This window comes from Paroedura picta, chromosome 1 (genome assembly GCF_049243985.1).
Source record: "Paroedura picta isolate Pp20150507F chromosome 1, Ppicta_v3.0, whole genome shotgun sequence".
Lineage (NCBI taxonomy): Eukaryota > Metazoa > Chordata > Lepidosauria > Squamata > Gekkonidae > Paroedura > Paroedura picta.
Window position 1 is genome coordinate 79,608,365 of NC_135369.1, and position 23,534 is coordinate 79,631,898.

At 44.7% G+C, this 23,534-nt stretch overlaps 1 protein-coding gene across 7 annotated transcripts in view; it reads right to left on the reverse strand.

Moving 5' to 3' along the window:
- The window catches only part of LOC143840945 (cation channel sperm-associated auxiliary subunit epsilon-like), a 127,679-nt gene that overhangs the window by 89,933 nt on the left and 14,212 nt on the right, over window positions 1-23,534 (reverse strand). For all 7 annotated transcript variants that reach the window (XR_013232503.1, XR_013232499.1, XM_077344437.1 and 4 more), the window contains 3 exons: window positions 16,760-16,851; window positions 14,636-14,666; window positions 4,305-4,382 (listed from right to left, as the gene is read on the reverse strand). Coding sequence is in view for 5 of the 7 variants with exons in the window: in XM_077344437.1 (XP_077200552.1) it covers window positions 4,305-4,382; window positions 14,636-14,666; window positions 16,760-16,851 (201 nt within the window). In the remaining 2 variants the exon portion in view is untranslated. The remainder of the gene's footprint in view (window positions 1-4,304; window positions 4,383-14,635; window positions 14,667-16,759; window positions 16,852-23,534) is intronic.

A 23,534-nucleotide genomic window follows, 5' to 3' on the forward strand; every position in this document is an offset into this window, starting at 1 on the left:
AAGTGGCACATCTTCCTTGGATGCGGGTCACCACAGTTGGCGCAGGGAGTTAGCTGTTGTTTGCAGTCCCCACGTCTCTCGAATGAGGAGGGTCGAACATCTTCCATTTCCTCTTCGGATGTGCTAGCCTCACTGTTGGCATCGGTGGCATGGACCAGGGCTGTTCTCAGGTGGAGTCTGGAAGATGTGCAAGCCTGGCGAACAGCCATGATGCTGACTGCGGCTGACTCGACAGTGAGTGCCTCATCGAGGGCTTTCTGGAATATGTCAAGTCCTGCTGTGAGAACAGGCTCCTTTGAGTTCACTCATCTCGCAGGCCACACACAAGACGATCTCTCAGCATTTGCTCGACATTCCCAAATGCACAGTACTGTCGCAGTGCTGCCATGAACTTGGTGACCAATTCTGCCTCGAGCTAGCTTCAGTGGTAGAAGGCATCGTGATGGGTGATCTCTGCCAGCTGAGGGTTGAAATTGTCTTGGAGCTTCTTGTATGGGGTGTCTTTGGTTTTGGGGTGTCTCTGGTTTTGACCAGGTCCCAGGTGAAGGCAAACGTTGCCTTTCCAGATATGCTGAGGAGCATGCTGCACTTCTTTGCAGAATTGATGATGTCATTGGCTTCGAAGAAGCACTCTAATCTGTCAACATAGGACTCCCAGTCCTCAGCATCATCCCCTAGGAAGGGCTCGAATTTTGGCGCAGTAGCCATGACGTGCTTGTGGCTGGCTGGCAGTTGGTGCCAATGCCATGACCAGTCAGTGGCCCTTGTGGCTTAAGAGGCCACAGCAAGCACAGAAAATGGCTGGACCCAGTCTCTCTGGGGTGGTGTCCAAACCATGTGATTCAGTGAGCTGAGCTGAATCTCTCTGGGTGGCACTCAGCGGAGTTGCTCCAGCAGTCCTGGCTGAGGCACCACAAGGTTCTGCCTTGTCGAGAGGCTCAGCCAGATAGTCTACTGATTAATCTTTTGAGTGATCCTTACTCTTTTAACTGGTTAGGTAAAATGTCACAGAAACTTCAAATTAAGAGTCTGGACATCTCAACCCTTGCATGTAAGAAGTGGTTATACTAAAATCAACCTCATAGAATCATAGAGGTGGAAGGGGCCATACAGGCCATCTAGTCCAACCCCCTGCTCAATGCAGGATCAGCCCAAAGCATCCAAGAAAAGTGTGTATCCAACCTTTGCTTGAAGACTGCCAGTGAGGGGGGGCTCACCACCTCCGTAGGCAGCCTATTCCACTGCTGAACTACTCTGACTGTGAAATTTTTTTTCCTGATCTCTAGCCTATATCGTTGTACTTGTAGTTTAAACCCATTACTGCGTGTCCTTTCCTCTGCAGCCAATGGGAACAGCATCCTGCCCTCCTCCAAATGACAACCTTTCAAATACTTAAAGAGGGCTATCATGTCCCCTCTCAACCTCCTTTTCTCCAAGCTGAACATTCCCAAGTCCCTCAACCTATCTTCACAGGGCTTGGTCCCTTGGCCCCAGATCATCCTCGTTGCTCTCCTCTGTATCCTTTCAATTTTATCTATGTCCTTCTTGAAGTGAGGCCTCCAGAACTGCACACAATACTCCAGGTGTGGTCTGACCAGTACCGTATACAATGGGACTATGACATCTTGTGATTTTGACGTGATGCCCCTTTTGATACAGCCCAAAATGGCATTTGCCTTTTTTACCGCTGCATCACACTGCCTGCTCATGTTTAGTTTACAATCCACAAGTACCCCAAGGTCTCGTTCACACACAGTGTTACCTAGAAGCATATCCCCCCATCCAGCAGGCATGCTTTTCATTTTTCTGACCCAGATTCAGAACTTTACACTTATCTTTAACTTGTTCTCATTTGCCCATTTTTCCATTGTGTTCAGATCTCATTGAACTCTGTCTCTATCTTCCGGAGTATTTGCCAGTCCTCCCAATTTGGTGTCATCTGCAAACATGATGACTAGCCCTTCCACCCCCTCATCTAGATCATTAATAAATATGTTAAAAAGTACTAGACCGAGCATTGAGCCCTGAGGTACCCCGCTACTCACCTCCTTCCAGTCTGATGAAACACCATTGACCACAACCCTCTGAGTGTGGTTCGCTAACCAATTCCCTATCCACCTAACTATCTGAAAAGCCGGATTGCAGTCCTTCAACTTATCCGTCAGAAGATTAGAAGATCTGGATGCTCGGTTATTAGGTTACTGTACTGTGTATGTTCTGCCAAGAAAGTCCTGCTCCTCCCCCCCACTAAAAAAGGACTTTTGAATTAATTTCAACCCATTAGTTCTAGTCCGACCCTCTGGGGCAACAGAAAACAGCTCTGCTCCATATGACAGAAGATGGAGCAGAGTTGTTTTCTGTTGCCCCAGAGGGTCGGACCAGTACAACAATCATTTTTGTAGTCACTACACCCAAATGGAGCATGATGAGCTGCGTGCTGCAAAGCAGCAGGGCCAAGTGGGAATTTAAGAGGAAGTACCTCCCCCTACAGTAATTGCAAAGAATAGTGACCCTGCCTGTGAGAAGAGGAACTTAACCAGGAGTACAGACTGCCCCCAGGGAGAATGGGGAATCTACCGACATCTGAAGCCTAATCCTGTTGGTACCCCATAAAAAACACTGGGGGTCTCTGTCTACTAGGATTGCCAACATGTAGGTGGCACCTAGTGATCCCCAGGAATCAAACTGATCTCAAGACAAAAGAGCTCAACTCTGATGCAGAAAATTACTACTTTGGAGGGTGGACTCTATGGTCCTTTCTCCTCCCCAGGCTCAACTCCCAAATCTTCAGAAATTTCTTAACCTAGAATTTTCAACCCTATTGTACTTAAAAACACACACACACACACACAAACAGTTGAAATGACACACTCTAGTGTTTCATTACTAAGATTCTTGTGCTCTTTGCAAGCAAACATGTTAAATATTGGGCAGATTTTGAGGCACATATTTTGTATCATGTAATTTAAACTCATTCTATTGGGACTACCATTTGTATTGCATCTTCATGTAATAAAAATCTATTTAAAACTATGTGTATTATATGAAATCAAATCACTTGACTTATTGTGACCCTATTTATTAATGACTTCTAAAATATCCTATCATGAACTGACGGTCATGAGACAACACATATCATTCTGAGTATTTTCCTACTACATTCAATTCTTCCTAGCATTATTGCCTTTTCCAGTGAATCTTCTCATAATGTAACCAAAGCTTGATAACCTCAGTTTAGTCAGTTTAGCTCCTAAGGAGTGTTCAGGTTTGATTTGATCTAAAAGTCTCTTATTTGTCTTTTTAGTGGTTCATGGTATCTGTACAATTTTTCTCCAACGCCACATTTTAAATTAATCCATTTCCTTTGTGTCTTTACATTGATCACTGACCAGATCTAAGATGCCCTGGGTTTTTCTGCCAGATAGTAGTTCAAATGGGGAGAAACCCATGGATGGCTGGGGGGGGGGGGAGAGGGGGTCTCCTAAATGTACTGTGCATAAATGGTCCAGACTTTCTCTTATCACATATCCTGATTCTTCCTGTGCTTGTTACTTTGGTTTGCATAATTTTGCCCATGCTTGTTTAGAACAATGTGTCATTCTTGCTATAGTCAGACTATTCCTTCCATGCAAAAAACTTTTATTGTTGATAATTTTTTTTGATTTGCCAGACTGCATATGCAAATTTTTGATGATGTACTTTTTGCATATGCAGGGGTTTACACAACCCCACTTGTTTTACTGTCTTCCCAACAAATTTCAAGATGTTCTTCCAGTTTTTTTCTATTTTTACATATTCCCAGAATTATTGTCCCTTTAAAAAAATTTGCTCAGGAATCTCAAGCATTACAAAGAAATATGTAAGTAATGAACAACAATACAAGGGCACTGAGTGATAAAGCAGTGGTCCCCAACCTTTTTGAGGCTGGGGACCGGCAGGGCAACTGCCCGCCTGCGCATGCCGTGCATGCCCTGATTCCCTCTCCCCCCCCCCCCGCAGTAAGAAGCTTCCCGGGCCGCAAGCTTGCGGCCTGGGAAGTTTTTTACTGCGGGGGAGGGGGCGGGGAGTGGGAGCCGCGCGGCCCAGCGCCATGGGTCCCGCAGGTTGGGGACCACTGTGATAAAGGGCAAACCAAAATATAAAGAGAAGTAACAAAATAGTCACAACAGAATATCAATCCAGTCAGAGATTTGCCAGCACAATATGAATATTATCTGCAGACCCTGTGGTGTGGAATGGTATAGAAGCTCAACAAACAAACAAACAAACAAAAATATTTTAGGAAAAAGAAAAAAATCACATACTGCTGATGGTGAAGTTGCAGTATAGTTCAATTCAGAACGGTCTGCATTTTCTGGATCAATTATCCATGTAATTATATGCTGATAAATGAAAAGGGTATAATGTTAGAATTTCTAATCAATTGACACGAAACACTGAGTTTTAAAAAATTACACTTTTATTATTGAATACTTACCTAGTGATATGTTACTCAGTTTTCTTTATTCAGCTCCCTGTGATGAGTAGGTGTTTTATCTACAGTTTCCCCTGCATTTCTACCCCATTTATAAATGAAGAACAATATACTTCTCTTCAATGCGCAAATCATTTTTTTTAGTTCCCCCCCCCCAATGTATTTGAGGGTCAATGTTCTCCTGTTATAGACCATGTTGTCACAATCCAGTCATGCAACAGAATAAAAATAAGTGCTCTTTTTCCTTGTATTACCTTTCAGTTTCAGGAATGTTTGCTTATAATGTTTTGTTTCTTTGGTGGTCATATATTCCACTTATTTCAAACCCAGTGCAGAAGCAATCATAGGAAAAAAGGTAAAAAACAAAACAGCAATCCTTGTGTACTAAACTTAATCCCTGCCACTACAAAAAAGAAAACAAGGTTGCAGTTACCTGTGAATGTTGTTAATTGAGTGATCATCTGGAGATACACATGAAGATCGCTATGCTGCCCTAGCTGGCCACACCCAGTTGCAGCTGTTTCGGAGAAGCTTGGGCGGCAAGGCCAGCTGGAGGAGAGTCAGATTTCAGTCCAAATCACTGGGAGTCAAACAAGTACAGTGCAGAGCAAGGCAAAGAATAGTCAAGCAGTCCCAAGGTCAAAGTCCAGAGAATCCGATAGTCAAACAAAGCCAGTTCACTTTACCAATGCCAGAGTCAAGAGCGAAGCTAGGGGTCAGTTGCCAGTGATCAATCAGCCGTTCGCAGGAGCAGAGCTGTTCCGGGGTGGGGGGGGAGTAGTAGCATAGATTGCTTCCACGCCTGAAAAGTCACGTTAGTCTTCCTAAATGCAGCCCAGCTAATTAGCTGCACCTGGAGGATGACTCACCCATCCTCCCTGGAGCTAACCCAGCTGGCCCCTATCTATTCTGGCAGCGTGCCTGCAATCTCTGGCTTCTTCGGCATTCTGCCAACCCCACCCTACGGCTTCATCTGAGTCGCTCGGGCGATCCATCTGAATCTGATTCAGACGCCTGCTGTGGCAGTGTCCACAATCTCTCATATGCCGGGCCTGGCTGACTAGAGCAGCCCTCCCCAGCACTGCTGTCAGAGTCCCCTGATTCTTCAGCCTCTTCAGCCAGAGCTGAATCAGCTGCCGTGTCCAGTTGCTCTGGCAACTCCTGGGAGACGGGAGGTGGTAGCAGGGGCGTGACAATTGCACAGTTGCAGGCCTGTCACAGGAAAGATTTCCAAGATTTCTAATAGGCAAGGAATGCCCCTTCACCTTCTGGTGACCAGGAGGTGGTGGCACTAGTCCCCCAATTTTCTTCATGCTATTGGTGGAGACCTCCAGAAATTAAGGTTTCAGAGAGTTAACAGTGGGGTAGGAGGAAGGGATAAGTGCCTACACAGAACATCACTTGATGAACAACAGTTACAGCTAAGTGCAACCTTGTTTTCACCTTTGCGACTTCTGGGCAGCCCCTCATGGGGAGAGTAGCAAGTTAACTGAGTGAAGGAGGCAGGCCAGGTGTGAATCTCTCAAAGGAAGAGATCTAGAAGAACCACCGCCGAAACAGTTGTTGACCATATTGACCACCCAGAACGGTCTTATAACAGAGCAGTGAGCTCTCTATAAGTGTCTCAATTGAAAATACATGCTGGAACATGACAAAGTAAAAATAGTGCTCTTTCAAAGATACATGAAATGAAAGTGAACAACTCTGCACTCAGAACACAGTATGACAACCTCCAACAGCCCACAAGGTTGAATGCTGTTCATCCAGTGAATGCCATTCCCTGGTCAGACTACTATGTTCTGAAGGCCTGGCTCCTTTTGCTGCCTCTTCACTTTAAAGGCAGAAGTGTATTTTGGCCAATCTGTGGGAACTAATGGATCTGGATAGATTACTGAATGCTCTGCAGGACCCAATGCCTCCCAGCATCCTGTTGGTGGAGTTAGTCGATGGCTGGCAATTCCGGTTGTTGGCCGCCATCGATGAGATAGCTCCCTGATGCCCTCTCTACCCTTACCTCAAACATGCTCATTAGTTTACTACACGTGAAGGAAAGGGAAATGAGATGGCTAGAGCAAGTGTGGAGGAAGACCCACAATGAGGCTTTGAGAACATCCTAGTACCCTCTTATGAGGGCAGATGAGGTAAAGATTGCAAAATGAGAGTTTTATGCAGCTGCCATCATGTCCAGATGTTCATGCCCAGCACAATTATTTAGGGTATTCTGATCTCTTACAGCCCTTGAGGAGGGGCACCAAAATAGCACATTATTGGACATTAGCTGTGAGACATTTGTGAGCCATTTTGCGGATAAAGCCTCGTTGTACTGCTGCAACCTGTCCCTCACTCTTGATACAGTAAGGGAACTGGAGACCCCTTGATGGCTACAGGTGGCTTTTATTAACCAAACCGAACAAGCTGCTAAGTTCAGTAAAGTCAACAACTTATCATCTGGATCCCTGTCATTCTTGGTTGCTCAGATCAGGTGACAAAAGGCTAGGAAGTCTACTGCAGGAGAGAATAAATCTCTCCTTTTCAACAGGTGAGTTCTTGGAGGAGCTAAAAGAGACAGTGGTATGCCTGTCACTGAAAAAACAATTGCTGGATGCATGGGATCTGGCCAATTACCACCCCATTTTCCATCTTTTGTTCCTGAGGAAGGTGACTGAAAGGGCTGCCATAGATCAGCTCATAGCATTTATGGATGAGGGTTTGTGTTATGTCTGTGGGCATTTTGCAGCTGATGCAAATGAGAGCTCCTGCCAGCCAAGGAATTAACCAATCAAAGGAATCTGTTAAGGTCCAAATAGATCGCTCTGCTTAGAGCCAATCAGGGGCAGCAGCGGGCTGCCTGAAAAATATAAAAGTGCATGCGTTCACCTGTTTTTCTCTGTTCAGTATTTGGAGTTTGTTGCTAAATAAAAAGAGCTGTTCTAAAGAATCAGAGTCTGTGTTCATTGAATCCACATACTTAATATTGGCAACAAGGATGGGATCACTGTCGAAGGAAGCCTGCCCTGGGAAGCGATGGTGTTGATTGAGAGAGTCTGCCAACATTGGCATACCTTGATATCAAGGAAATGATTCCTGCTGCATCAAAGAGACAAACCAGGATGATGCCCAACATTTTCTTTCATCTCCTTTACTGGTAGGCTAGGTGCAGCCTTAGACAGGGCAGATTCCTCATCTGGTTACTCACCTCCCTCCAGTCTGATGAAACACCATTGACAACAACTCTTTGAGTGTGGTTCTCTAACCAATTCCCTATCCACGTATATGAAAATCCAAATTGCAGTCCTTCAACTTATCCATCAGAACATCATGGGGAACCTTGTCAAAAGCTTTACTAAAATCCAAGTAAATGACATAAACCGAATTTCCACGATCCAGCAAACCTGTTACTTGGTCAAAAAAGGAAACCAGGTTGGTCTGACAGGACCTGTTAGAGACAAATCCATGCTGACTTCCTTGGATCACCAAATTGTCCTCCAGATGTTTGCAGATCTCTCCCTTTAATATCTGCTCCATTATCTTACCCACAACAGAGGTCAGACTCACTGGTCTGTAGTTTCCCGGGTCATCCTTCCTCCCTTTTTTGAAGATCGGAATAACGTTTGCTCTCTTCCAGTCCTCTGGTACATCTCCAGTCCTTAAAGAGGTCCCGAAGATGATGGACAAGGGTTCTGCAAGTTCTCTGGAAAGTTCTTTGAGCACTCTCAGATGCATTTAATCCGGACCAGGGGATTTGAACTCATCCAGTGCAGCTAAATGCCTCTCGACAACCTCTCTGTCCATGTCAACCTGGTGTCTGCTACCGACCGCCTGACCAATGAGAGGATGTGGATCCTCACTTTGTGAGCAGCTTGAGAAAATATCCAAGTGGCAGGACCTTGTCATCATGGGTGACTTCAAGTTCCCAGATGTGTGCTGGCAAACAAACTCTGCGAAGCGTCCTCAGTCATGCAACTTTCTAACACCAACCACCACACTATTTGTTTTCCCCTCACTTATTTTCACCCAGATGCTTTCCACTGTAGATATACTCTCCTTCACAAGAATTTCCTGACAGGTAAGCCCTTTCCTCACATACAGTGCCACTCCTCCACCTCTTCGATCTATTCTGTGTTTTCTGAACAGTTCATATCCATCCACTATTACATTCTGAACTGTTGTTCAAGTAGGCTTCTGTGCAGCACACATAGGACTGCAGTTAGGCAGGCCTACCACAGAGAGGGCCTAGCGAGCTATAGATCTACAGAAAAAACACTCCCAAGAGTGCGGCCCCTCCCAACCAGGGAGATGAGCATGACTTTCTCACCTAAAGTCAGCTGATCTGGGAGGGGCCAGCACTCCCCCCTCAGTTCTCCTACCTTTCTGCCATATTCACAAGCAGAGGAATGCCCACAGTGGGGTAGGAGGGAGGGATTTGTGCCTGCACAAAAGCCTACTCGATGAACAACAGTTACAGGTAAGTGTAACACTGTTTTCATCTTCATGGCTTCTGTGCAGTCCGACATAGCAGAATAGCAAGAACACTCACCATGGAGGAGGGTGTGGGTAGCCTCAGAGGCAGAGAGAATGTAACACCACTTTTCCCACTGCAGCTTGAGCATGGGAATTGATATCCATTGCATAACGTTTCACAAACGTGGATGGAACCAACCAAGTGGCAGCTCTACAGATATCACCAATTGGAAGACCTGCTGAGAAGGCTGCTGAGGCCGCTTGTGAACGTGTCCAGTGTGCTTTAACAGGAAAAGTACATTGAATGCCAGCTTCACTATAAGTCATCCTAACAGGTGAAACAATCCAGCGAGACAACGTCTAAAATGATAATTCCTACCTTTGTGCCCACAAAGCAAATAAAGAGAGAGTTATCCAATCTAAAACATCTCACCCTATCTAGGTAAAACAATAAGGCCTCTTGTACATCTAAGGAGTGTAGCGTACATTCCCGATCTGAAGATGGATATGGAAAAAACTCTGGAAGTGTTATGGGTTGAACTAGATGAAATTTGGAGACCACTTTAGGGAGAAATGTAGGAATGGGTGATTTGGATTCGGAAACGTCTGAATCGCCCAAATTGGGCCCGATTCGGACGTTTCCGAATCAGAAACGGTCCGAATCGGGCCCCTAGAGGGAAAAAACTGTGCGAATCGCCGTGATTCGGCGATTCGGGCTGCCAAATCGATTCGGGTCCGAATTGATATGGCAGAGTTGGAGGCCAGGCAGCCGTTGCCTGTTGCTGCCCTCCCCCCCTGACTTTTTGCCGCCTAAAATGGCAGCAGGGGGGAGGGGGAAGTGAGCGGCCAACCAGAATGCCTGTAGCTTTTCAGCTCAGGCATTCTGGCCACTCACTGAAGACTTTTGATTTTTAAATCCTTTGCTTTGCTTTGTAGCCTGCCCAGGAGGAGGCTACTTAAAGCAAGGGGCTGCTTGCTGGAGCTCACTTCTGAGCTCTGGCTGGCTGGCTGACTGTGCTGCTCCCAAGCTCCCTGCCTGGTTGAGCAGCCTGCCTGCTGGACCCTCCTGGACATCCTGGACCTGGCCTGGACATCGCTGGAGAAGAGAGCAAACAGTTTGTTTTAGGGTTTTTTTTTTTTTTTTTTCACTCCTGGGTGAGCCCCAGGAGTCCGAGAACGCCTGTCTTATGAGATACTGGGCCAGGATGGAGGCGGTCTGGCCGGCCCTCTCCCGCCTGGCCCGTGTCTACCTTTCGTGCCCGCCAACGAGCGTCTAGACCGAGCAGGCATTTTCTCATGCGAGCAGCACCGTCTGCGAGTATCGCTCCCGCCTGGCGCCCGAAAGAGTCCAGCAATTGGTCTTCCTGAAGGTCAACTTGCCGGCTCTTGGCCATCCAGAACTATGCTTGGAGGAGGACTGAGGTGAGCACAGAATTGCTGTGATTGCATCCCCTCTGAGTCTGTTCTGGGTGGTGAGGATGAAAAATGCTCGCCCAAGGTAAAAATTCAGACAGGAGCAGTGCAATGGCCAATCTAAATTGCCCCCCCACCCCACACACAGAAATTTTGCAATCACCAGAGGGCCAGAGATTAAATCTGGGTCCCTCAGTCATGCCACCCATTTGGAAAACCTTTCTCAGTTCCAAAGTGAGCCTTATAGCAAGGAACAAGGAAATTGCCAATTTACCTGCTGAAATCATTTTTTTTTCTCACGCCTTTGGGAGCCCCTAGGATTGGACCCCTTGGTCCAATCTTCTTGAAACTTTCAGGGGACTCAGGGAAGACCCTCCGTGAGCTCCCAAAACAGTCTCAGGGGTGTAACTTACACCCCTCCCCCCAGCCCCCGGGGAAGGCAGGGGAAGGATTTCCAATCCAAGTCAATGGAGCCATTCACTTGCATTGGCCCCAAATCGTCCAAAACCATTCGGGAGGCTTTCCAATGCAAGTCATTGGCCCCAAATCGATTCAGACAGCTCCAAATCGATTCAGACAGCTCCGAATCGATTCGGGAGGCTTTCCAATGCAAGTCAATGGCCTTCATTGACTTGCATTGGCCCCGAATTGATTCGGACAGGTCCGAATCAGTCCGAAATGGGCCTATTTGGATCCGAAACGGCCCGAATTGGGGCCTCCCTGCACAACCCTAGAGAAATGTCATTGATGGTCTCAGTGTCACCTGATTGGCATGAAACTGGATGAAAGAAGGGTCACAACAAAGTGCTGCCAGTTCTCCCACCCTGCTAGTTCGCATGGAAGAAAAATACACCTGCTTTACAAGAAAGATTATTTGGGGGCACACTCAATGACATATATTCTGGATATAATATGAATTTAGTGCTTAACATTTTTTAATACACCATGTACTTTTATCCCAAATCATTGCATATTTTTAAATTGCCACAACATATGAAAAAAGGAGTCCACTTTATTTTTACATTTCCAACATTTAGTATCATAATTTTTTGAAATATGACCAAATAACTTAGGTGTTACATACCACCTTTAAAACATTTTGAACCAATTCTCTTTCAATTGCTGGCTCTTTGTACATTTTACCATACTTTTCCACATTGATTCCCACTCCTACATTGAAATATTTCAACCCAGATTTTAACCTGTTCAGATTCAGTATCAAATTTCAATAATAATAATTTATATATCTGGCCTTGTATGCAATGCAAATTCTATTGAGTACTGTAATTCCCTTTGGGTTTGTCCAACAAGTAACCAATCATCCAAATATGGATAGACAGTGCATCCATACAGGCGGAGATACTGTACCACTACTGCCATACATTTAGAAAAACCCTGGGGAGCCGATGTGAGGCCAAAAGGTAAGACATTGTACATAAACCCAAGGAATTTCCTACAGGATGGATTAATAGCAATATGGAAATAAGCGTCCTTAAGATCCAAGGACACAATCCACATGTCTTTCGACAAAAAAGGCAGAATTTCATGGATGGAGAGTATCCTAAACCTTTTTACTATAACCGCTCTATTTTGAGCATGCAAATCCAAAATTGGGCGTTTTCCTCCTCATTTTTCTATAGCAAAGAATCTAGAATAAAACCCCCAAGATCTAGGATTAGGTCCCAGAGAGGAAATTGCTCCTTTGTCCAGCAAAGTATCCACTTCACCCGTTAAAAAAAAAGGTATGGTAGTTGGCATCCCTGAGGGTCCATTGTACCATGGAATGTAATGGAACTTGATATAATAATCATCCTTTATTATTCTGAGAACCCAAGAGCTGACGGTAACTAAATGCCAAACATCATTAAAAGTGTGTAAATGATTCAAGAATAAACAGTGTGGCTCCAGTCATTGAGAGAACACATTCCCTTGGGATCCCCTGGATAGGAAGCTCTGACTACGGCCTCTGCCAGTATGTTGACGTCTCCCTCTATTATTAAATGTGGACCTACTATTATTCCCACCAGAAGTAGGAACAAAAGAAGAGGACCGTCCAAAAATCTAAAAGATCGATATCCAAAATACCTGGGCTGTTGTGTATATCTGGGCTTATGTTGTGGGATTCACCCTGAGTTAAACCCTAAAGTCTTGGCCGCTAGTGTATACTTCTGCATGTTCTCCATGATCTCATTGGTCTGAGTGCCAAAAAGCTCCTTCCCTTCAAAGGGCATATCCTCCACTCTCACCCTGGTATCAAATGGCAATGTAGAGGAGCGCAGCCAAGCATGCCTCTGAAATGCACTTGCTGTCACCATTGACATAGCATGGCAATCTGCCTGACGTCTAGTTGCATTTATTTGTTTCGTTAATTTAACCCCCTCTGCAGTCACAACTTTAGCTTGAGGATGATGTGCAAGATCCAGGAAACCAAGCATCGGGGTCAATTTCTCCCATAAAGAAGTCTGATGTCGACCAATAATCGCCTCATAATTAGAGACTCTAATACCCATTGATGAGGAAGAGTAGATCTTCCTAGCCATAACATCAATTTTTCTTCCCTCCCTGTCAAGGGGAGAAGAATGCATATCTGCCCGGCCTCTGGAAGAACAGCTGAAATAACAAAATTAGCTTTGGGATGATGGAATAAGAAAGCATAGTCCTGGTCCTGCACCATATACATAGCTTCAATTTTAGGTGAAGAAGCAGGGATGGTTGCGGGGTTCTCCCACAGTGGTAGAATTACCCGCTGAATCCCTTTAATGAAAGGTAAAGTGACAAGCCTAGAGCCAGGGTTATATAATATGTCCATTATAGGATCATCCAGGTCAGGATCTGTAGTGAGGTAGTCCAACTTCAGAGATTTTGCCATCCGGATCAACTGCTCTGAATACATGTGAAGATCATCCATAGGGGAAATAGATGCTGGCTCCCCCACCATATCATCTGGAGACTCAACATCCACAACATCAGAGTCCTTGTCAGAGTCACCTTCCATGACCCCTTCATGGTCCATTGGCACTGAGAGGCTGTGTTGAGTCAACCTCAAGGTGGGTGAGACGCTTAAATGGAAGGCTGAGATGAAAATCTGTATCTAGCCCTCTCTTGGTGCCTATTCCAACTCTCCCAGTTAGGAGGCAACATCATCGGCACCGAGACCCATGACGGTGAATGATCAACAGATGGTCGATCAGACTCCAGACAAGGTCTCTTAGGAGAAGGATCCACAGACATCAAAAGGACATCGTCCTTGGAATCAAAGCCAACAGTATGTTGTCATGGGGAGGCAACCATTGATGCCGTGTGTGTCCGAGGATGACCTCACTCCCGATGAGGCATCAACGTTGACACTACTGTCAACACCAAAGGTGTTCAAGGTCGAGGAGCTGGAGACGATTGTGGACATCCAGAGACAAGTGACCCCTTCGGGGATTCTACCGGCTGTTTTTGTGCCACTATTTTAGATTTCTTTTTCAGTTTCTTTTTTGGTGGCTCAGAGGAAGTTCTCTTTTCTGGAGCCCCTACATACCCTGGCTGAGACAGAGGAGGAAGAGCAGATGTCGAATGAGGGCAGTCCGAGGAAGGAGTAAGTATATCAGCTCTCCTTGACAGGACATAAAGGGCTACTTTTAAACGTGCAACTCGAACATCTCTGGTTTTAGGAGTAATTTTTCAACATCAGCACATGATCCTGTGACATGCCCCTCTCCTAAACCTAACAGGAAACTCGAATGGCCATCGTTTTGTGCCATCTTAGCTCCACATTCCACACATTTTTAAACAGTACCATTATATTCTTCTTTTTGTTTCTTTTTTTAATTTTTAATTTCCATTTAAAATTTATTAACTATTAAGAATTAACTATTAACTATTAATTAATTAGTTAATTAACTAATTAACTATTAACAAGAAACTTTTCCTGAGCTAAATCTTTATAGCTCGAAATGAGATGTCCTCTCACCAAGGCGGTAAGTAAAGAACTGAGGGGGGAGTGCTGGCCCCTCCCAGATCAGCTCACTTTAGGCGGGAAAGTCACGCTCATCTCCCTGGTTGGGAAGGACCGCACTCTTGGGAGTGTTTTTTCTATATATACACACACACATACACAAACACACAAACATAGAACCAGCAATTAAAACATAGGCAGGAAGGAGAGGTCATTAAGGGAAAAGTATTGGTGGTACTTGGTTAGACATACTGTTCAACATCCCTGTCATTGTTTGCACTGGATTTATATGCAAAATAATTTGTTTAGACTTATTTACTTGTTTTTTATAAGCAGTATGTTACCTGGTTATCAAGGACGCCAAATGGATGAAAGCTATAAAAATAAAATAATATTTACTATTTTAAACATAGTTCAATTTGAATTCAACGGTAAATAATGGCTTTTATATGTGTATTTAATAGTGTTCAGTGTATATGCTGTGAAAACAAAAACACAAAGAATCATTTAGCACTCCTGTCAAACTTTCAAATGCTAAACCCTTTAATAAAGGGTTAAAGACATGTGCATAGGCAATACATACCAAGATAACAAGGATTAATTATTATAGACTATCTACCCAAGCTCACACGCATGGTCAACTTTATTAATAAAATTAATTTTATTAATAAATTTATTAATAATACCAATTAAATAATAGTATTAATAAATTATAATAGTATTTATAATTATAATATATAGAATTAATTAATTATAATAATAATTAATAACATTAATTAATCAACCATTCTATAGTTGCGATCTCACCACTTACAAACATTTCCCATGTTTATGGTTGTATATACAAAATTGGCTTTAATTACAGCTTAGATGGATAAAAATAGTAAAACTGTTACTATGATTACAGAACCAGCGTTAATAAACAATGCATACTAAATAAGGAAGAGGATAAAGATTAACTGTATTTAATAAGAATGATATTAATAGAAATACTTCTTTGCATACAACTGAAAAGGTGCGTTGTTGTTAGGTGCGAAGTCGTGTCCGACCCATCGCGACCCCATGGACAATGATCCTCCAGGCCTTCCTGTCATCTAAATTATATGTATGTGCATGTAAAAGGACTCCAAAGCCTCCATAAGACCAGCTATGAGATGCATGCATCTCATGCATGCATCTTCTTATGCATGCATCTTCTTAAACAGAAGTTGTGAGTTTGATCATCTTAATAATTAAGAATAAGTATATCACTTTTTTTGCCTCAAGGGATTATCTGATGGGGAGTGTACAAATAGAGATTTAATTCTTAAATCCATTTTTAATAAATGGGAATCCATTTCTAGCTTTGGGGAAATCTAATATATGTCAGTGTTTGGAAAGAAAAACACTTCAGCTAGTGATAGACACAAAAATAGTTTGGAGACGATTCTACAATTTGAATAGAGGAGAGATCACTAGGAGGGTTGGAAGATATTATTTGGCTAAAGGTAAAGTACACTGAGAAGCACAATGACTGTCTTTGGAAATCTGATGCACGATGGATGAATTTGCTGCCAGCCAGGACAGTGTCCACTTATTTCCAATATACCTGTTGGGGATGCCAAGGCTCTATCTCAAACCCCTGCCCCCCAGAGTCTGGGAAAGTCTCTTTTCTGGGTTCTTGGGGTTTGAGGTACAGGTATCAAACTTGTAGCGTGGCTGCAGGAGCCTCTTCTCAAAAGAACCCCCAAGTTTTCTCATCATGATAAATATTGGAGATCAGATGGGAGCACCCTCTTTGGGGGCCCCTAGAATTGTATCTTTTTCAACTTGGGGATACTTTTGAGGAGAGGCTCCTGCACTTAAACCACAAGTTTGATGCTCTACCTAAATTCCCCATCCCCCAAGCCCAGAAAAGACAAAAAAGGGAACTTCTCTCTCCCCATTTTTTCCCTTTAAAGTTGAAATGGCCACTTGCTTGAATTGCGCCAAATTGTGATTTGGTGATTTGAGAAAGGTTCATTCAGCCATTTTTTTCAACCAGATGGTCTTTCTTTATGCCAGACTGCCTTCAGCTGGCCTGATACTGTTTGGCCAAATAAGTGTGTTGCTAAAATACATGACCATATACCTCTGTAGCTGGCATGTACCCACAATCAAGCAGCTTACCCACTTGCAGGATTCCTTGTACAAATGCGATAGAATGTGAGTGCAAAACTCCTTCTGGGTCTCTAGCCTTGAAGCTCCTAGCCCCATGATCTCACTTGCACCTAAATATGTACTACTGCCCAGCATAAATATATTTAGGACTGGAGCATTTCTGAAACGATTTATTGTTAAGAAGGCCCACTAATGTCATTGTGACTGCTTTAGAGAAAGCAATACAGAGTTTCAGGACTCCCACCCCCACCTCCTATTCTGTTAGTAGACAGAGGGGAAAAGGAGTATACATTTCAAGAAGCAGGGAGGAAATCATATTACATTTTTACCTGTCTTCTGCGTCCTGGTAAAGATACACATACCACAGGAAACAATCTACATCAGCAATTACAGATAAGTAGCGTTCCATATCTTCAAATGACTAGAATGGGGAATACATAATATACATAATTTTTTTACTTTGATAATATAACTAAAATAAATAAAAATAATAAATGTTAATTTGTTTCTATCATCTATAACCATATATGGTAATTTGTTGTACCACTGTTGTTGATTTACTTTGTAGTCAGTCCAACTGCAGTACAGTTCTTTTGACAAGTTATGGCTAACTCTGCTATTCTCAGAACTCTTAAAATACTCAATTTTAAGACACCATAATTTAATAAGAGACTCCACTCTGCTCAGCTGTGATGAAAGGACAATGTACCCCAGGTAAGCAAGAGAAGGTGGTCAGTTCTGCATTAAATCCATACTTTGTATTTTATCTCTTGCTGCTCTGCCTCAAGTCAAAGCACTTTCAAAAGGTGGTTCTAGACTAGTAGCTTTCCTCTGTAGATGGGACTTAGTGAAATACTGAATTTTTACTAGGTCAGTGCTTTAACCATCTTAGAGGTGACAATGGTGCTACCCCCCTTTTTTACCCTTGCTATAGTAGGATAATGCCATTTAACCCTCTACCCCTCCCCCTCACTGGTGAAAGGGAGGTCTTGAATCTGATGAGATCAGCTGTGTTTGGAATGAAGTGCCAATTCATACATATCTTATACAAAAGCTGAGCTGAGGATCCGTGTTCTGTGTAAAAGTCACACATAAGTTGTGGGTTCTTTCCAGTTTCTGCATGTAAAGTGCGCAATTTGGATTGTGATGGTAGTGTGCATAGAGCACAGGCTTCAGACTCTTCCTGACGTGAAACAGTGTGCTGGAGTACTACTTAGCTCACTGGGGAAACCCACAAGTGTACATATGGTTTCCCCACATGGGACAAATATTGTCCACTGTCCATGAGAAAGCAAGTTCCCTATGCAAGCTAGCTCTGGAGACTGGAATCAAGGAATCTGATAAAAATCATACATCATGCCTCAAGGCTACAGCCATAGCCATGACTTTTGAGCCACAGTGAACAATGTGAAAAGATCCAATAATTTGTTGTTTTGTGAATTTGAGGGCTTTGCCTTGTAAACCACAGTTATCTGGTTCACATTCTTCTCGGATGCATCTCAGTGTTCCCAGAGAAAATGCTGGTATCTGGCCATGCATTTTTAGCCACCTCCAGGAACATGGCAGCTGAGGAATACACTTTCCTGTTCATTCAATCCAGAATCTGCCTTTGTCATTGGAGCAGAATGGGATTTTTGTCATAATTTGCACTATGAAATTTTCACAACAATAGACTCTAGGGAAAAGATGGGGAAAGAGAAAATGACATGCTTCATATTGCAATTTGTAGAAACTTACAAGTACAGAAAATAGGTTGATTTACTTCAATATTCTTTCTCAATGAAGGCTTGGAAGCATTGGTAACATTTGTTGTTGTTAGGTGCAAAGTCGTGTCCGACCCATCGCGACCCCATGGACAATGATCCTCCAGGCCTTCCTGTCCTCTACCATTCCCTGGAGTCCATTTAAGTTTGCACCTACTGCTTCAGTGACTCCATCCAGCCACCTCATTCTCTGTCGTCCCCTTCTTCTTTTGCCCTCAATCGCTCCCCAACACCCGGCCAGGAGACTGGTCCCAGTCCATGAATCAGTCGGTACCGGACCACCGCTCGTCCTCCTCCCAACTGCTGCCTCGGGGGCTGCCCTGCCACTCTGCCGCCGGCTCACCTTTGGTGCTCTCCAGCAGCTGCCATGGCTGGGGCTCTCCCTCGGCATAGCACTGCGCAGCTGCTGCTGGCAGCGGCCTTCAGCGGGTGGCGGGAAGCCAGGGGCACCGGCGGGAAAGCAAGTGGAGCAGGGGCTCAGGCAGCGACGGTGACATCCCTTGACAAAAGACTACTCCCCCCTCCGGGCCTCAGTAAAATTGTCAAGCGTTGACCGGTCCCCAGTGATAAAAAGTTTGGGGACCACTGGTTCCCAGCATTAGGCTCTTCTCCAGGGAGTCCTTCCTTCTCATGAGGTGGCCAAAGTATTTGAGTTTCATCTTCAGGATCTGGCCTTCTAAGGAGCAGTCAGGGCTGATCTCCTCTAGGACTGACCAGTTTGTTCGCCTTGCAGTCCAAGGGACTCGCAAGAGTCTTCTCCAGCACCAGAGTTCAAAAGCCTCAATTCTTTGACGCTCGGCCTTCCTTATGGTCCAACTTTCACAGCCATACATTGCAACCGGGAATACCATAGCCTTGACTAGATGCACTTTTGTTGGCAGGGTGATGTCTCTGCTTTTTAGGATGCTGTCTAGATTTGCCATAGCTTTCCTCCCCAGGAGCAAGCATCTTTTAATTTCTTTGCTGCAGTCCCCATCTGCAGTGATCTTGAAGCCCAGGAAAATAAAATCTGTCACTACCTCCATTTCTTCCCCATCTATTTGCCAGGAATTGAGAGGGCCGGATGCCATGATCTTCGTTTTCTTGTTGTTGAGTTTCAAGCCAACTTTTGCAGTCTCCTCCTTCACCCGCATCAACAGGCTCTTTAGTTCCTCTTCGCTTTCTGCCATTAGAGTGGTATCATCTGCATATCTGAGGTTGTTGATATTTCTCCCTGCAATCTTGATCCCAATTTGTGACTCATCTAACCCCGCCTTTCTCATGATGTGCTCCGCATACAAGTTAAATAGGCAAGGCGACAGTATACAGCAACATTACAGCAACATTAGTAAGATTACAGGTATCTGAAAGGCCACATCCACCAGTCTAAAATTAGGTTTTCTACTTGGTTGAATTGCTGGTTTGGCTGTATGCTTGTGCTGGTTAATATATAGATTATTTGTTTTGAATACAATCTCAAATCTTCAGTGCAAGAGATATTGAGCTTCATTTACTGATGAATTAGAAGTGTCCTTGAGTCATTCCGATATCAGAGGTTGGTAAGCTCTTCTTCTTTTGAGTGAGAGAGTTTACAAAAGGAGTTGGTTGCTTCCCCTCCCCGCAGCTGCACAGCTCAGCCTGCCATCCCTGTGGATATACCAAGTCAGCAAAAGAACCATCCCCCCTGCCCATCCAAGAAGCATTGACCCTGGAGCTCATCCACCGGCCCAGCAGTGAGAAGAAATCTGATAACTGCAAGGGAGGCAGCAAGGAGAGTGACATTCATGAACCTGCCCACCAGAGGAATATCCACCATGTGGCGTGTACCATGGCCCAGCAGTAAGGACTCTGGGGACAGTGAAAAGGGAAGTGGTAAGGGGTGTATGTGGCAAAAACTGGCCTAAGAGGACTGAGAAAACAACTGAGGGAGGCTGAGGGAGTGAGAGGTATAAAATAATGGAAAAGGAATGAGGTGGGGGAGAAGGTAAAAGACAGCTAGAGCTCAAACTTGTAAAGGGGCGGGTCACTGGGAATGAAAGCCAAAAAGTTTGAAAAGATTGGAAAGTGTTAAAGGGGGAGGGGGGATGGACAACAAATAAAAATACTGGAAGGGAAAGAAGGAGATCAAAGAACACCAAGGACCCCATTAGACCAAGCCAGTCCTCTTTGGGCTTATCAAGATTCTAAACACAAAGCCCAACCTAAAGTGGGGGGGGGGGGAATAGCTATGGGTGAAAATTACTTACAAGTCAAAAATTTAACTTACAACTTAGAAATAAGACAGATAGTATAAGTTGTTAATACAAAGAACAATAAAATATAGTTTTCATTTGTTACACTTAAACCCCCTCCATTAAATGTCCCCTTTTTGTTAAGCTTTGAGTTTGGGCTGGGAGGCACTGCGGAGATATACTGCCTCGGATAAATAACTAGCCAGCTTAAAGCTTAAAAGTCTTCCAAGAATTCTAGCCCCTCCCCTCACAGAGTGAGTTTCCCACCCAAAGTTACGTGATGTGGGAGGAGTTAGCACTCTCCCCTCAGTCCTTTCCCTTTGCCACAAGTGGTGTAAGCCATAGTCAGCAGCAAAGCGGGGATGGAGGGAGGGTTGTGTGACTGCACAGAACACCACTGGATGAACAACAGTTACAGGTAAGTGCAACCCTGTTTTCATCTACGTGGGTTCTGTGCATTCCCACATGGAAGATTAGCAAGATCAGTTACTATTTTGGAGCTGTGGTGGGCTATGTGCGGAGTATGGTCTGTAACACCGCTTTTCCCACTGCTGTTTCTTTTGCAGAGTCAACATCCAGCCTGTAGTGGCAGATAAACGTGCTTGGCATGGACCAGGTGGCAGCCCGACAAATATCCTTCATTGGAAGACCTGCTGTGAATGCAGCCAAAGTCGCCTGAGCTCTCGTGGAGTGCGCCTTTACTCCCAAAGGACGGTCCAGGTTTGAAAGAGAGTATGCTCGTGAAATAGCTTGCACTATCCAACGAGAAATGGTCTGAGCTGATGCTGACCTTCCTTTCTTAGCACCCTGAAAACAAATAAAGAGTGTTTTTTCCAATGTGAAATCTTTAGTTCTGTCTAAATAGAACAGCACTGCCCTCCTAACATCTAAAGTGCACATTTGCTTCTCGAAATGTGACGTAGGCTCTGGAAAAAAAGATAGGTAACAACACAGATTCCCCCTTGTGGAATCTGGAAACCATGTTGGGTAAAAATTGTAAGGCGGGCTTTAACAAAACCTTATCTCTAAAGATCTGCAAAAAGGGGGGGATCCGATGACCGAGCATACAGTTCCCCCACTCTGCGTGCTGATGTAATGGCTATTAGGAACGCCACCTTATATGTCAAAAAAGACAAATGCGTGTTTGCCAATTATTCGAATTTTGTGCAGTCGCAAACAGATCCACTTGTGGATATACCCCAAGCCTGAAATATAGAGAGCAGGTAAGTTAACGACAGGGACAACTCCTGCAGCTTGTCTATATCCCTGCTTAGTGCATACGCTAGTGAGTTTTGTTTCCCTGCAATATGTACTGTCGTCAACAAGATGTTGTTTGCAATGGCCCAGGACCAAATCCTGGTGGCCTCTTGACAGAGAGCAGGGGACTTTGTGCCTCCTTGCTTTTGGATATAAAAGACCATAGCTATGTTGTCCGTAGTAAATCTGTAAAGGAAAGGAGAGCGTATTTTACCGCCCGCATCTCCAAGATGTTAATATGCGAAGAAACCTCATAGTCGTTCCCGCAGCCACTGGCCGAATAATGCAAATAATGTGCACCCCAAACATGACGTGAAGCATCTGTATAAAGAATCGCCTCTTCTTTTTGCATCCCAAAAGGGACTCCTTTTGATAAGTTGGCTGTGTTAGACCACCATGATATGGCACATGACACCTTGCGTGGAACAGAGAAGCGTCTCCAGCTACTATGTGAGGTTTACACATAGATAGAAACCACAGTTGCAAGGGTCTCATGTGCAACCTAGCATGAGGGGTGACCGAGTGGATGCCATAAACCCCAACATCTTTTGAATTTGAAGGACTGACTGATGCCAATATACTCTGAATTTATTAGCTAATTAGCTATTTTCAGTGACTTATCGGGGAGCAAAGACGCCATTCCCTGAGCTCCATCTAATATAGTTCCTATGAACTCTAGGGAGCGACATGGTGTCAGTCGAGACTTCTATAAGTTCAACACAAACCCCAAGGATTGTAATAACGACACTGTGGTTGCTATAGAGCAGTGGTCCCCAACCACCGGGCCGCGGCAGGGTGCCGGGCCGCAAACGCCCTGGCACCGGGCCACGGCTCCCTCTCCCTGCCGTGCCATGCATGCGCGTTTGCGCCATGCATGGCTGCAAGCGCGCATGCGCGGCACTCTTGCACATGTGCTGCTGGGTCGCAGATATGAGTTTGCGCCATGTGCGGCTGCAAACGTGCATGTGTGGCACTCCCATTCCCGTGGCATGTGTGGCAAACTCGCATGCACGACCCAGCAGTGCATGCACACCTGCACGTTTGCACCATGAGCATGCGTGTTTGCGGCCGCGCATGGATCACCAAATTGCCCTCCAGATGTTTGCAGATCACTCCCTTTAATATCTGCTCCATTATCTTCCCCACAACAGAGGTCAGACTTACTGGTCTGTAGTTTCCCGGGTCATCCTTCCTCCCGTTTTTGAAGATCAGAATAACGTTTGCTCTCTTCCAGTCCTCCGGGACATCTCCAGTCCTTAAAGATGTCCCGAAGCTGATGGACAAGGGTTCTGCAAGTTCTTTGGATAGTTCTTTGAGCACTCTCGGGTGCATTTCATCCGGCCCAGGGGATTGGAACTCATCCAGTGCACCTAAATGCCTCTCGACAACCTCTCTGTCCATGTCAACCTGCCACCCAGACACTATCCCTTGGCTACTGCCATCTCTAGATGTGCCTAAACCCTTTGACCTGTGGGGAAAAACACATGTAAAATAGGCGCTGAGCCTTTCTGCTTTCTCTGCCTCCTCCGTTAGTTTGTCCATCTGCACCCAACAGTGGGCCAATTGCCTCCTTTACTTTACATTTGCTCCTCACATAACCGAAAAATCTTTTCTTGTTACAATAGGCTTCCCTGGCCAATCTTAGCTCACTCTCAGTTTTGGCCTTTCTGATGATTGATCTACAGTGCCTAGTAACCTGTAGGTACTCTTCTTTAGAGCTCTGTCCTTCCCTCCATTCCCTGAACATTTCCCTTTTCTTTCTTAGTTCCTCTTGAAGTTCTCTGTTCATCCAAAGAGGCTTTTTAGAGCTCCTGCAGTGTTTTTGTCTTTCTGGGATAGTCATGGATTGAACATGCAATAGTTCTTGCTTGAGT